Genomic DNA, 13,869 nt, shown 5'->3' with positions numbered 1-13,869 from the left:
TCACTGCTGAATGAAAGATCTACATCATTAAGAACATGGCTGATCTTCAACTTCAACCTGACATTCCTCCACTGTCGTCTGCTTTCTTGGCAGAGAGTTTCACAAAATCACAATCCTTTCAGTGAAGAAATTTCACCTGATCTTGTTCCAAAAAAATGGCTCACCCTGCAGTCTGAGACTGTAACTCCATGTTCTGGACCACCGATCTCAGTATTTACTCTAGCTTTTCAAGGATTTTATACAGTTCAGTCAGATTACCTCCTATTATTCAACATTCCGGGGAACATAGGCTGAGATGACTCAGTAATAATCCCGTATCTCAAGAATTAATCTCGTGAAATATGAACAAAAAATACTGGAAATAATCAACACGTCTGTCAGCATCTGTGAAGTTCAAAACAGTGGCTTAGTGGTAACATCACTGGATTGGTAAGTCAAAAGCCCAGACTAATGGTCTGAGCAAATCTATTTAGTTCACCACCCACCATGGCAGTGGGTGGAATTTGAATCCAATAAATTAATCTAGAATATAAAGCTAGTCTCAGTAAAGATACCATGAAACCATAATCTGCTGTCGTGAAAGACCCGTGGATGTGCCCAGAAGGAAATCTGCGGTCTTAACCTCGTTTGGTCTGCATGTTATTTCAGACTCACAGCAAGATACTGGTTCTTAACTGTCCTCTGAAGTAGTTCTTGCATGCCATTCAGATCAAACTCAATTAGAGATGGGGAAGCTGGTCTTACCAGTAGCACAGACAAAAGGATTGTTACAATCCATTTTGGCAAGTGCACTGAATCTAGCCCCACTATTCCTAGGTTTGCCACAAAAATTGATGATTTAGCAAGGTACTCAACATCTCTAAATTACCTTTTTGATGAACTACTGCTTATTAGAAATGCAAAAATCCTAGCTGCAAGGAAACAAGACAATTAACTATCAAATTTAATGTTACTTGTTCAGTCTTTAACCTCCATTTAAAACCCTTACATATACCTACAGAGAAGCAAAAACATGTTTATGTACATGGGTGAAGGCTAAAACATGCGGAAAACACCAGACTACAGGATTTACTGAGATTTTCCCTTTGCTTCCCAAGAACTTCTGTTCTCCAATCTCCTTTCTGGATTCTTTCACTTCTTCACGGAGGTAATGTAGAGGATTGGGTCTGGGTGTGTTGCTCTTCGGAGTGTCAATGTGGACTTGTTAGGCCAAAGGGCCTGTTTCCACAATCTAGGGATTCTATGATTCTATTTTGTCTCTCTATATTGTAAAAGTTCAAGCTGTTCATTTGCCCGGAGCCAGTCAGAGAATTGTCAAGCTGAGGACTTCTGGCAGTCACAACCACACAAAACGACCATCTCCTTGGATGCTGCCTGACCTGCTGCGCTTTTCCAGCAACACATTTTCAGCTCTGATCTCCAGCATCTGCAGACCTCACTTTCTCCTATTCACAGCTGTAGGCTAGCGAATATTGTGGCAAGGCTGGCTGATAGAGGCATGTTGGCACCCTGCTTTGCTGACAGGGGTGGATGGGCTGGTGGGCAGGATAGCCATCCTCCTTCCTCAGGAATGCCAGAAGTGACCATGGCACCAGAACCTGCCAACCTGGTCTGCAGCTGGCACCTAGGCCAGTGTGGTGTCCACAGTCTGGAGGAATACTCAGCGATGTGAGGAAGAAGGTAAATGAACTCTGGAAGGGTGCCACCCATTTCCACTCTGTTCCCTCTCATGCACTCTTCGTCTGCCAATGCCCTCACCTCACACCGTGGCTCCTAATCTGCCTCTCTTACTGTTGCAAACATCTTCCATTACTCACCCCATGTCTCCAGATTCCAACCCTTCCTACCCTTTGTGTTCTCCATTCACTGATACAACACATTTCCTTCTCCACCTGCACCAACATTGACATCTTCCCAGTCTCTTACATCTCTCTCAATCCCTCACCGTGCTGACGGAGACAGTGTCCCACACCAGAAAGGCCCCGGTGGAGGATGGAATGGCCTCATCTGCAGGTAATCCTTGCCCTAGTGGAAGGAAACTGCGAACTGTCATATGGTGATGGTTAGATATGGCAACCAATTCATTGTGAAGTGCTGCACGGTTCTCCCATTACCACACTATTATTAACACACCCAAACCTTTACTGTCATTTCACAACATATTCCCTCTCTTGTCTTATGCTCAGGCCTGAGCAATAACCCTGCTGGAGGAGGTATCATATACCTGCCTCCCCAGAAATCTCCTCTCAGGATACTCCAGAGACTCCCCGCTCCCCCCTGCCTGCAGCCCTCAACCCTGTGGATGATTAAGACAAGGAGGGCATTCTCAGCAGATCTGGCAGTCCAGCTAAAAGTGCCCTGGGATCATTTCCCTAAAATGTCAAGGCCGACAGGCTCCCCAAGAGGTAAGCTTCTTTCACTCTTGGAGACAGTGAAAGAGAAGGAGGAGCAAACAACTTAAGCGGGAACATAGGTGGCATGGACGTCACTTCATTGTAGAGAAAATATCACAGTTATAAGATTATACTCATCTTACATCATCACTTGTTTGATTAATTGAAGTTTTAGCTGCAGCTACAAGGCCAAAGGTAAGAATGTAGTCACCCTTAAAGCCACATGATGTTGTAACAGTGTCTGTTTGCTGTTCTTACCATAGCACCCAAACCAGCTTGAAAACATCATCAATATTGAATGAAGCAAATCAGATTTCAAAGAAAATCATTCTTACGACATGAGTTCCACTGGCTGGGACAGCTTTTATTGCACTCCTGAGTTGCTCTTGAGAAGGTGCCTTCTTCAACAGCTGCAGTCCATTTGGAGTGGGTAAACCTACAATGGTGTTATGGTTAAGGTTCCAGGATTTTGACCCAGTGGTATGAAAGGAACTAAAGCTCTGTAGATATATATGGAGGAACTTGCAGGTGGTGGTACTCCCATGTTTCTGTTGCCCTTGTCCTTCTAGATGGAAATGGTCATGGGTTTGAAAGATGCTGTCTGAGGAGCCTTGGTGAATTTCTGCAGTGCATCTTGTGGCTAGCACACACTGCTGCTACTGAGCATCAGTAGTAAAAGGAATGGATGCTTGTGGATGTGGTGCCAATCAAGCAGTTTTGTCCTGGATGGTGTCAAGCTTCTTGAGTGCTATTGGAAAGTGGGGAGTATTCCAATGCACTCCAGACTTGTACCTTGAAGATTGGAGGTTAGCAAATGTTGTTCCCTTGTTCAAGAAGGGGAGTTATAGATTTGTGAGCCTTACTTCAGTTGTGTGTAAAGTGTTGGAAAGGATTATAAGAAATAGAATTTATAATCATCTAGAAAGGAATAACTTGATTAGGGATAGTCAACATGATTTTGTGAAGTGTAGGTCATGCCTCACAAACCTTACTGAGTTCTTTGAGAAGGTGACCAAACAGGTGGTTGAGGGTAAAGCCATTGATGTGGTGTACATGGATTTCAGTAAGGCATTTGATAAGGTTCCCCATGGTAGGCTATTGCACAAAATACAGAGGCGTGGGATTGAGGGTGATCTAGCAGTTTGGATCAGAACTGGGCTAGCTGAAAGAAGACAGAGAGTGGTGGTTGATGGGAAATATTCATCCTGGAGTTCAGTTACTAGTGCTGTACGCAAGGATCTGTTTTGGGTCCACTGTTGTTTGTCATTTTTATAAATGACCTGGATGAGGGCATAGAAGGATGGGTTAGTAAATTTGTGGATGACACTAAGGTCAGTAGAGTTGTGCATAGTGCTGAAGGATGTTGTAGGTACAGGGAGACATAGATAAGCTGGAGAACTGGACTGAGAGGTGGCAACTGGAGTTTAATACAGAAAAGTGTCAGGTGATTCACTTTGGAAGGAGTAACAGTAAAAATGAGTACCAGGAATGGGCTAATGGTAAGATTCTTGGTCGTGTAGATGAGCAGAGAGATCTCGGTGTCCATGTACACAGATCCCTGAAAGTTGCCACCCAGGTTGATCGTGATGTTAAAAAGGCATACAGTGTGTTCGCATTTATTAGTAGAGGGACTGAGTTTTGGAATCGTGAGATCATGCTGCAGATCATGACCTCTGGTGCATCCACACTTGGACTATTGTGTACAGTTTTGGTCACAACATTACAGGAAGAATGTGGAAACTTTGGAAAGGGTTCAGAGGAGATTACTAGGATGTTGCCTGGTATGAAGGGAAGGTCTTATGAGGAAAGGCTGAGGGACTTGAATCTGTTTTCGTTAGAGAGAATAAGGTTGAGAGGTGAGTTAATTGAGACATGTAAGATAATCAGAGAGTTAGGTTGGACAGTGAGAGCCTTTTTCCTCAGATGGCAATGACTACTACGAGGGGACATAGCTTTAAATTGAGGGGTGATAGGAGTCAGAGATAGTTTCTTTATTCAGAGAGTTGTAGAGGCGTGGAAAGCACTGCCTGCAACAGCAGTAGACTCTCCAACTTTAAGAACATTTAAATAGTCTTTGGATAGGCATATGGATGAAAATAGAAAAGTGTAGGATAGATAGGCATCAGATTAGTTTCACAGATTGGCACAACTTTGAAGGCCAAAGGGCCTGTACTGTGCTGTAATGTTCTAAGTCCTATGTTTTATGTTCATAATGAAAATACAAGTGAAGTAAGAATGACTGCAGCTTTTCCCGTACCGACTCCTGTTCTAATGACTCGGAATTGTTCCATGAAAAATGAGAGATGGCAGCCGAATAGGAGCCCATCCACTCCGTCCATTTCCTTTCCCTTTTCTCTCACTTTTTTCTTCTCTTTTATGTTTCTTTTTCTCTTCTTCTCTCTTCTTTTTTCTCCCAGCCACAGATACCCGACATCCAGCCGAGAAGGGCAAACTCCTGGTCTGGTATAGTGGCCTCCCCCCATGCTGTGACCTAGCAAGGCAGCCTCCCGGCGTGGAATGGTTGTCTCTTGGCCTGGCAATCTCTCAGTGTCAGTGTCTTGGCATGGCATGACTTCTGATTTTGAGGTTTTTCCTGATGTGCAGTCCCACCATGGCTAAGCACTTAAGAGAGTGTAATGTTTGAACTTACAGCTTTATTTCTTTATTTTCCGCTTAAGCAATGTGTGACTTTTAACCTTATTTCATATGTTTTATGTAATACTATAATTACTGCAATGTTCAATATTTTGTTCTTTCTAATTTGTTCTTAAGATTCTGTACTTGTACTAAAGCTAGCACCGTTTGGTGACATTAAACTGTACTCCTGTACTTGAGTACACATGACAATAAAATTAAAATTAAAAAATCAAATCAAGATCAAATCAAATCAGAATTATGTGATAGGAACAGACTTGTTGAGCAAACCAGAACAAGTTGCAACATTTTTATCACTGCTGAGATTGTGTAAAAATACATTCACCCTAACACTGTCCGAAGAGCAGAGAGAATGGAAAGGTTGATGCAGCAGTGAAAACTGTCAAAGGAATCATAAGGAAATTGAGCCAACCCAGCACTGACATATACAAGGTAATCCTAGAGTGGAGAGGCATTCGTACTGAAGGGCATGGGAAGTAGTCTAAGACAAAGTCATGCCAAGCACAAAACACTCTTCCAATTACGACAAAATTGCTGAAGATTGACGTCGTAATCGGCATGACTGAAAAGATCAGGAGAAAGCCAAATTTAATTCCAACAACACTGCTAAACCATTGCCAGAATTGAGATGCATTCAGGGTACAAATGTTCAATGACCTCAGCATAAGCCAATTTGGAACCTACATGGAGTAGTTGTCACCTCGCTCGTACAGGGTGGGATTGAACAACAGAGGCCTTGAAAAGTGAGATAGCTAGAGTTCAATGTCTATGTCTATTCCTATGAGAGTGAATGGCAAGGTTGGCAGGAATAGGGAAACCTAGATGACAAGAGGCTTTGATCAGAAAAATGAAGGAGGCAAGGGTCAGGTACAAATAGCTGGGATCAAGGGAATCCCAGGAGGTATATAGAGGATACAGGAGTTTACAGAACAAGGAAATCAGGAGGGCAAAAAGGGAGTACGAGATAGCCTTAGTGGAGAAGGTTAGAATGAATCCAAAAAGTCATAGAGTCCTATAGAACGGAGTAAGCCCTTTGGTCCAAACTGGTCCATGTCGTCCAAAATTTTCATCCACGCTAATCCTATTTTCTTGCACTAGGCCCATATCTTTTTACACTTTTCCTATCCATGTCTTTGTCCAAATGCCTTTTAAATGTTGTTACTGCATCCACCTCAATCACTTCCACTGGCAGCTCATTACATATGCATACACCCTCTTTGTAAAAAAGCTTTCCTCTCTCACCTTAAACTGATGCCCTCTAGTCCTCGGTTCCCCACCCCAGGGAAAAAGACTGAATTCATTGATCCTATCCATGCCTCTCATGGTCTTATACACTTCTAGTCTCCTTAGTCTCCTGTGCTCTAAAGAAAAATGTCCTAACTCGTCCAACCTCTCCTAAAAAAAATCAGACCATTGAGTCCTGGCAACATCCTTGTAAATTTCTTTCTGCACTCTTTCCAGCTTAATAATATCCTTGTTATAGCAAGGTGACCAAAACTGAACACAATACTTCAAGTGTAGCCTCACTACCGCCCTACAAAACTGCAACATAATTTCCCAACTTCTATATTCAATGGCCTGACTGAAGGCCACTATGCCAAAAGCCTTCTTCACTGCCCTGTCTACCTGTGACTCCACTTTCAGAGAACCGTGTACCTAAATTCCAAGGTCCCTCTGCTCCACTGCACTCCTTAAGGCCCTACCATTCACCATGAAACTCCTACCTTGATTTGACTTTCCAAAATGCAAGACCTCACACTTATCTATATTAAAGTCCATTTGCCATTTCTCAGCTCATTTCCCCAAATGATCAAGATCCTGCTGAAAATTCTGACAACCTTTCTCACTGCCTATGATGTCACCTATTTTAGCGTCATCTGCAAACTTACTAATCATGCCTTGTACATTCTCATCCATATCATTAATTTCGATAACAAACAGCAAAGGGCCCAGCACTGACCCCCGAGGCACCTCACTAATCACAGGCTTCCAGTCCGACAAGCATCCTTCCACTATTACCCTCTGCTTCCTGCCATCAAGCCAATTTTGTACTCAATTTGCCAGCTCATCCTAGACTCCGAGCAACCTAACCTTCCAGAGCAACTTACCAATTGGAACTTTATCATAGGCCTTACTGAAATCCATATAGACTATGTTTACCACCCTGCCTTCGTCAACCTTCCAGGGCACTTCCTGAAAGAACTCTAACAAATTTGTGAGTCATGATCTCCCACACACTCATTGTCGTGTAAAATTGAAAGGATGCTTGTCAGCCTGGAGGCCTGTGACTTAGTAGAGTGCCTCGGGGGTCAGTGCTGGGCCCATTACTGTTTGTTATCGAAATCAATGATTTGGATGAGAATATTCAAGGTATGATAAGGAAGTTTGCAGATGACACTACAATAGGCAGTACCATGGACAGTGAGTAAGGTTTTCAGAAATTGTACAAGGATCTTGATCAGCTGGGGAAGTGGGCCGTGAAATGGCAAATGGAGCTTAATATAAGTAACTGTGATGTCTTGAATTTTGGAAAGTCAAATCAAGGTAGGAGTTTCATGGTGAATGGTAGGGCCTTAAGGAGTGTAGTGGAGCAGAGGGACCTTGCAGTTCAGGTACACGGTTCTCTGAAAGTGAAGTCACAGGTAGACAGGGCAGTGAAGGCGGCTTTTGGCAGACTAGCCTCTAGTCAGGCCATTGAGTATGGAAGTTGGGAAATTATGTTGCACTTATATAGGACATTAGGGAGGCCACAGTCAGAATATTGTATTCAGTTTTGGTCACCTTGTTATAGTAAGGATGTTATTAAACTGGTAAGCATGCAGAGGAAATTTACAAGGACTGGACTCAATGGTCTGAGTTACAGGGAGAGGTTGAACAATTTAGGACTTCTTTTTTTCTTTCGACCATAGGAGACTGAGGGGGGATTTTATCGAAGTGTATAAGATCATGAGAGGCATGGACAGGGTGAATGCTTTTTCCCACGGCTGAGGAATCAAGGACTAGAAGGCATCAGTTTAAAGTTAAAGAGGAAGAAATAAAAGGGAACTGAGGGGCAACATTTTACACAGAAAGTAGTACACATAGGGAATGAGCTGCCAGAGGAAGTGGTTGTGGCAGATACATTAACAACATTGAAAAGGCATTTGGACAGATACATAGATAGGAAAGGTGTAAAAGGATATGGGCCAAATGCAGGGAAATGGGGTTACCGTGGATGGACAAGGATCTTGTTGGCATGGAGCAATTTGGGCCAAAGGACCTGTCTGCACGCTGTAGGATTCTATGAATCTATGACTAAGCCAATCTACTGATCATTTTCTCTGGAATTCATCCAATTCCTCCATCACCAATTGCCTGACTCACCAAATCCCTCACCCCCATGACCACTCACTCAGTGTATACTAAACTTTTTCTGCAATCACTTGACCACTTCCTCTGAGACTCATTTAATCCCCATCACACCTGGTCTCCGGTCACAGAGTTTGGGATCAGACGACTTCCTTATCACTCATTCTAAGAATCAGTTGACACCAGTTCTACGACTAGTCTGATTCCCTAATCACTTATTTGGAGACACAAATTATTTTCTAGTGACTCATTCTGACACAGATCCAATCCCTCAATCACTCACTCCAAACTTGTCCAATTCAAAATAATTTAATGCAAAATCTTCTCAAACCCCTATAACCCCTAGTGTACTCTTTGCTACTCTCCCCCACCCTCCATCACCTATCACCTCCATCCCCACCCCCATTCACCTATTGTACTCTATGTTACTTTCTCCCCACCTCCATCCTCCTCCTGTCATTTATCTCGCCACCTTGCAGGCACTCTGCCTCAATTCCTGATGAAGGGCTTTTGCCCGAAACATCGATTGCCCTGCCCCTCGGATGCTGCCTGAACTGCTGTGCTTTTCCAGCACCACTCTAATCCACTCACTGATTCCCCCTCATTCCTGATCAGTCTCAGACTAAAAGATTTCACAACACACTTGCTCCAAGACTCAGCGCTCTTCTGATCACCCAATTCCAGAGGCGAGGTGACTGTCCTTGATATTAAGGTTACATTTGATACAAGTGTAGAATCAAGGAGTTGTAATAAAACCAGACTCAGTGCAATCAGGGGAAACCTCTTCATTGGTTAGAATCATACCTAGCACAAAGGAAGATGGTTGTGATTATTAGCGGTCAATCATCTCAGCTCCAGGACACCTCCTGGGGTAGTGTCAAGACAATACCATAATCTGCTGTTTCATCAATAACCTTTCCCTCATCATAAAATCAGAAGTGAGGATGCTTGCTAATGTATTAGACATTTGTGATTCCTCAGGTACAGAAGCCTTCCATGTCTAAATCCGACAAGGCTTGTACAATATCTGGCTTTGGGTTGACCATCTACAAGGCACAAATCAGGAGTGTGATGGAATACTGTCCACCTACCTGAATGAGTGCAGCTCCAAAAACACTTGAAGCTTTGCATCACTCGGGACAAACCAGCTCATCAAAGCTCCTGAGACAATGCTTTCCAAACCCATGACCACCACCATTTAGGAGGACAAGGGCAGCAGATACATGGTAACATAACCTGCTGCAAGCTCCCTTCTAAGCCACTCACTATCCTGACATGGAAATACATCACTGTTCCTTTAATATCCCTGGGTCAAAACCTGAGAACTCTCTCTGTAATAGAGCTGCAGTGATTGTGCACTATTGAAATGTACCTGTATGGACTGCAGCATTGCAAGTAGGCAGCTCACCTCCATATTCTCACAGGCAATTAGGCATGGAAAAAATTACTGGCCAAAGCAACGATGCCTACATACCTTGACTGAATAAAAAGAGATGACGACTGTGGTCCAGTATTGCTTAAAGAAACCTGTCACAGCCAAAGTTTGGCAGTGTAAATGGAAAAAAATCATACACAGTGAAAAGTTTCAATCTAGAACAATCCTACCTACAATCATTCCAATCTCACAGTTAGGATGCTCATAAGCACAAGACATCATAGTTCCCACCGTGTCATTCAGAAGTGCCACAATGTCTAAATCCAACTCCTAGAAGCAACAAAACAGAAATCATGACAAGTTTCAGTCATCAGCAGACTTTCTGTTCATGAACAACAGTTTTCCATAATACTCACTCCATTTCTTGTAATAGCTTCTTTCAACAGAGTAATAACTTCCTGTCCTTCCACACCAGTGGCAGTGAAGCCTTTGGTCCAGCTAATAAGAATGCCCTAAAATCACAATACATTCATTTCACAAAATGTCTGTGGATATATAGGAATATAATACACGTTTGTGTAAAATAGCAATAATGCTGTACCACTTTGGAATGTAGCAATACAGTAATCTAATTTCACATCAGGAGGTTGGAAATGCACGTGTGGGATCTTTTAATGAGTTCATAAAAGAGAGGAACAGAAGCAGGTATTTGAGTCTATCGAGTCTGCTCTGCCATTCAGTGAGATCATAGTTGATCATTTCCATTTCTGTGCCTTGTTCCAATAACCCTTGGTTCCCTTACTAAGTAAAAATCTATTTATCTCAGTCCTCAATATACTTAATAACACAATCTCTACAACCATCTGTGACCAAGAATTCCATAATGACACATTATTATTTGTTTTTTTTTGCCTCTTGTCCTTTTTTTAAGAAGGCAGTTTAATTTGCTGTTCTCCAATCCTCTGGGGCTTTCACAGAATCTAATGATTCTTGGAATGTTACTACCAGCGCACTTATTACCTCTGTACCTACTTCCTTAAATATCCGAGGATGCAACCCATCATTTCCAGGAGACCAATCAGCCTTTAGCCCCACCAGTTTGCCTAGTAGGTTTTCTCTTATGCAAGTTTTTGTTTATCTCCTCCTCTATTTAGTATTTTTGGAATGCTATTAGTATGTTGTACATAAAACTGACGCAAGGTACATATTCAACTCTGCCATTTGGAAGGTGCTGTCTAAGGATCGTTGGTAAATTTCTGCAGTGCATCTACTGCTGCTACTGAGCACCGGTGGTGGAGAGATATGGTGCCAATCAAGGAGGTTGCTTTGTTCTGGATGGTGTCAAGTTTCTTGAGTGTTGTTGGAGCTGCACACACCCAGGCAAGTAGGGAGTATTCCATCACATTCCTGACTTGTGCTTTGTAGATGGTGGATAGACTTTGGGGCATGAGGAGGTGAGTTACTCGCCACAGTATCCCTAGTCTCTGACCTGTTCTTGTAGTCACTGTGTTTATGTGGTGAGTCCAGTTGAGTTTCTGGTCAATGGTAACCTCAAGGATGTTGACAGTGGGGGATTCAGTGATGGTAATACTGTGAATGTCAAGGAATCAGTGAATGTCAAGGGACAGTGGCTAGAGTGCTTTTCATTGTCTTTTATTTGTGTGGCATGAATGTTACTTGCCACTTGTGGCCCAAGCCTGGATATTGTCCAGATCTTGTTACATTTGAGCATGGATTGCGTCAGTATCTGAAGAACCACAAATGGTGCTGAACCACGAATGGTGCAATCATCAGCGAACATTCCGACCTCTGACCTTATGACAGAGAGAAGGTGGTTGATGAAGCAGCTGAAGATTGTTGGGTCTAGGACTCTACCCTGAGGGACTCCTGCAGAGGTGTCCTGGAGCTGAGATGACTGACCCTCCACAACCACAATCACCTTCCTTTGTTCCAGGTATAATCCTAACCAGTGGAGTATTTGCCTCATGATAGTCACTAATTCCAGTTTTGCCAGGGCTCCCTGATGCCATACTCAGTTGATTATGGCCTTGATGTCAAGGGTTGTCACTCTCAGCTCCCCTCTGGAATTCAGCTGTTTTGTCCATGTTTGAACCAAGGCTGTAATGAGATCAGGAGTTGTGTGATCTTGGTGAAATCCAAACTGGGCGTCACTGAGCAGGTTATTGCTGAGCAGGTGCTGTTTGACAGCATTGTTGATGACCCCTTACATTATTTTACTGATGGTAGGAAGTAGACTCATTGGGCGGTAATTGGCTGGGTTGGATTGGTCCTGCTTTTTGTGTACAGGACATGCCTGGTAGTTTTCCACATTGTTGGGTCGATGCCAGTGCTGTACTGGAAGAGCTTGGCTAGGGGAGGGGCACAATCTGGTGCACACGTCTTTGGTCCTATTGCCAGAATGTTGTCAGGGCCCATTGCCTTTGCAGTATCCAGTGCCCACAGCTGCTTCTTGATATCACGTGGAGTGAAGTGAATTGAATGGAGACTGGTATCTGTGAAGCTGGGGACCAATGGAGGAGCCCGAGATGGATCATCCACTCAGCACATCTGACTGAAGGTTGTTGCAAATTCATCAGCCTTATCTTTTGCACTGATTGCTCCTCCGTCATTGAGAATGGGAATATTTGTGGAGCCTCCTCCTCCAGTGAGTTGTTTAATTGTTCACCAACATTCACAACTGGATGTGGAAGGACTGTATAGCTTAGATTTGAGCCGTTGACTGTGGGATCGCTTAACTCTGTCTATCATTTGCTGTGTATGCCGCTTAGTACACAAGTAGTCCTGTTTGGTAACTTCACCAGGTTGACACCTCATTTATAGGTATGCCTGATGTTGCTCCCGGTTAAACCCCTGTATTAATGATAATGGTTGAGTGGGGGATATGCCAGGCCATGAGGCTGTAGATTGTACTGGAGTACAGTTCTGCTGCTGTTGATGGCCCACCGTGCCTCATGGATACCCAGTCTTGAGCTGCTGGATCGGTTCGAAGTCTGTCCCATTTAGCACCGTGATAGTGCCACACAACATGATGGAGATTATTCTCAATGTGAAGACAGGACTTTATCTCCACAAGGACAGTGCAATGGTCGCTTTTACCTATACTGTTATGGACAGATGTTTCTGTAGCCAGCAGATTAGTAAAGATGAGGTCAAGTATGTTTTTTATCCTCTTGTTGGTTCCTTCACCACCTGCTGCACCACCAATCTAGTAATTATAACCTATAGGAATCGACCTGCTGCCGAACCCCTCTTGGTGGTGGAATATTGAAATCCCCATCCAGAGGACGTTTCGCACCCTTGCCACTCTCAGTGCTTCCTCCAAGAATTGTTCAACACGGAGGATGACTGATTCATCTGCCAAAGGAGGACAGTATGTGGTAATCAGTAAGAGGTTTTCTTGTCCACTTTTGACTTGAAGCCATGAGACTTCATAGGATCCAGAGTCAATGTCAAGGACTCCCAGGGCAACTCCCTCCCGACCACATACCACTGTGCCACCACCTCTGTTGGGTCTGTCCTGTCGGTAGGACAAGACATATTCAGGGATGGTAATGGTGGTGTCTGGGGTGTTATCTGTAAGATATGATTCCGTAAGAATGACTATGGCAGGCTGTTCCTTGACTAGTTTGTGAGTCAGCTCTCCCAATTTTGGCACCAGCCTCCCGATGTTGGTAAGGAGGACTTTACATGGTCAACAGGGCTGTTTGTGCTTTTGCCGTTGTCTTTTCCAGTTTCAAGGTCGATGCCAAGCGGTCTGTCCGGTTTCATTGCTTTGTTGTGACTTTCTATCGATTGATACAACTGAGTGCCTTACTAGACCATTTCAGAGGGCAGTTAAGAGTCAACCACATTGCTGTGTCTCTGAAATTGCATGTAGGCCAGACCAGGTCAGGATGGCAGATTTCCTTCACTAAAGGACATTAGTGAACCAGATGGGTTCTCTGTCAATTGACAATGATTTCATGATTATCAGTCGACTCTTAATTCCAGATTTTTTTTATTGAATTCAAATTCCACCATCTGCTGTGGCAGGATTTGAACCCAAGTCCTCAGAACATAATTCTGGGTTTCTGGATT

The 13,869-nt window shown here is 43.5% G+C and overlaps 1 protein-coding gene across 1 annotated transcript in view; it reads right to left on the bottom strand.

Moving 5' to 3' along the window:
• Nucleotides 1–13,869, bottom strand: part of LOC132826113 (hexokinase-1-like) — a 145,166-nt gene that overhangs the window by 27,986 nt on the left and 103,311 nt on the right. Inside the window, exons 13-14 of the mRNA XM_060841763.1 lie at nucleotides 10,188–10,283; nucleotides 10,002–10,101 (exon numbers count right to left, since the gene is read on the bottom strand). Coding sequence (XP_060697746.1) covers nucleotides 10,002–10,101; nucleotides 10,188–10,283 — 196 coding nt within the window. The remainder of the gene's footprint in view (nucleotides 1–10,001; nucleotides 10,102–10,187; nucleotides 10,284–13,869) is intronic.

This window comes from Hemiscyllium ocellatum, chromosome 22, assembly GCF_020745735.1.
Source record: "Hemiscyllium ocellatum isolate sHemOce1 chromosome 22, sHemOce1.pat.X.cur, whole genome shotgun sequence".
Taxonomy (NCBI): Eukaryota; Metazoa; Chordata; class Chondrichthyes; order Orectolobiformes; family Hemiscylliidae; genus Hemiscyllium; species Hemiscyllium ocellatum.
The sequence above is the reverse complement of the archived record's forward strand: the minus strand, read 5'-3'. Positions and strand labels throughout refer to the sequence as shown.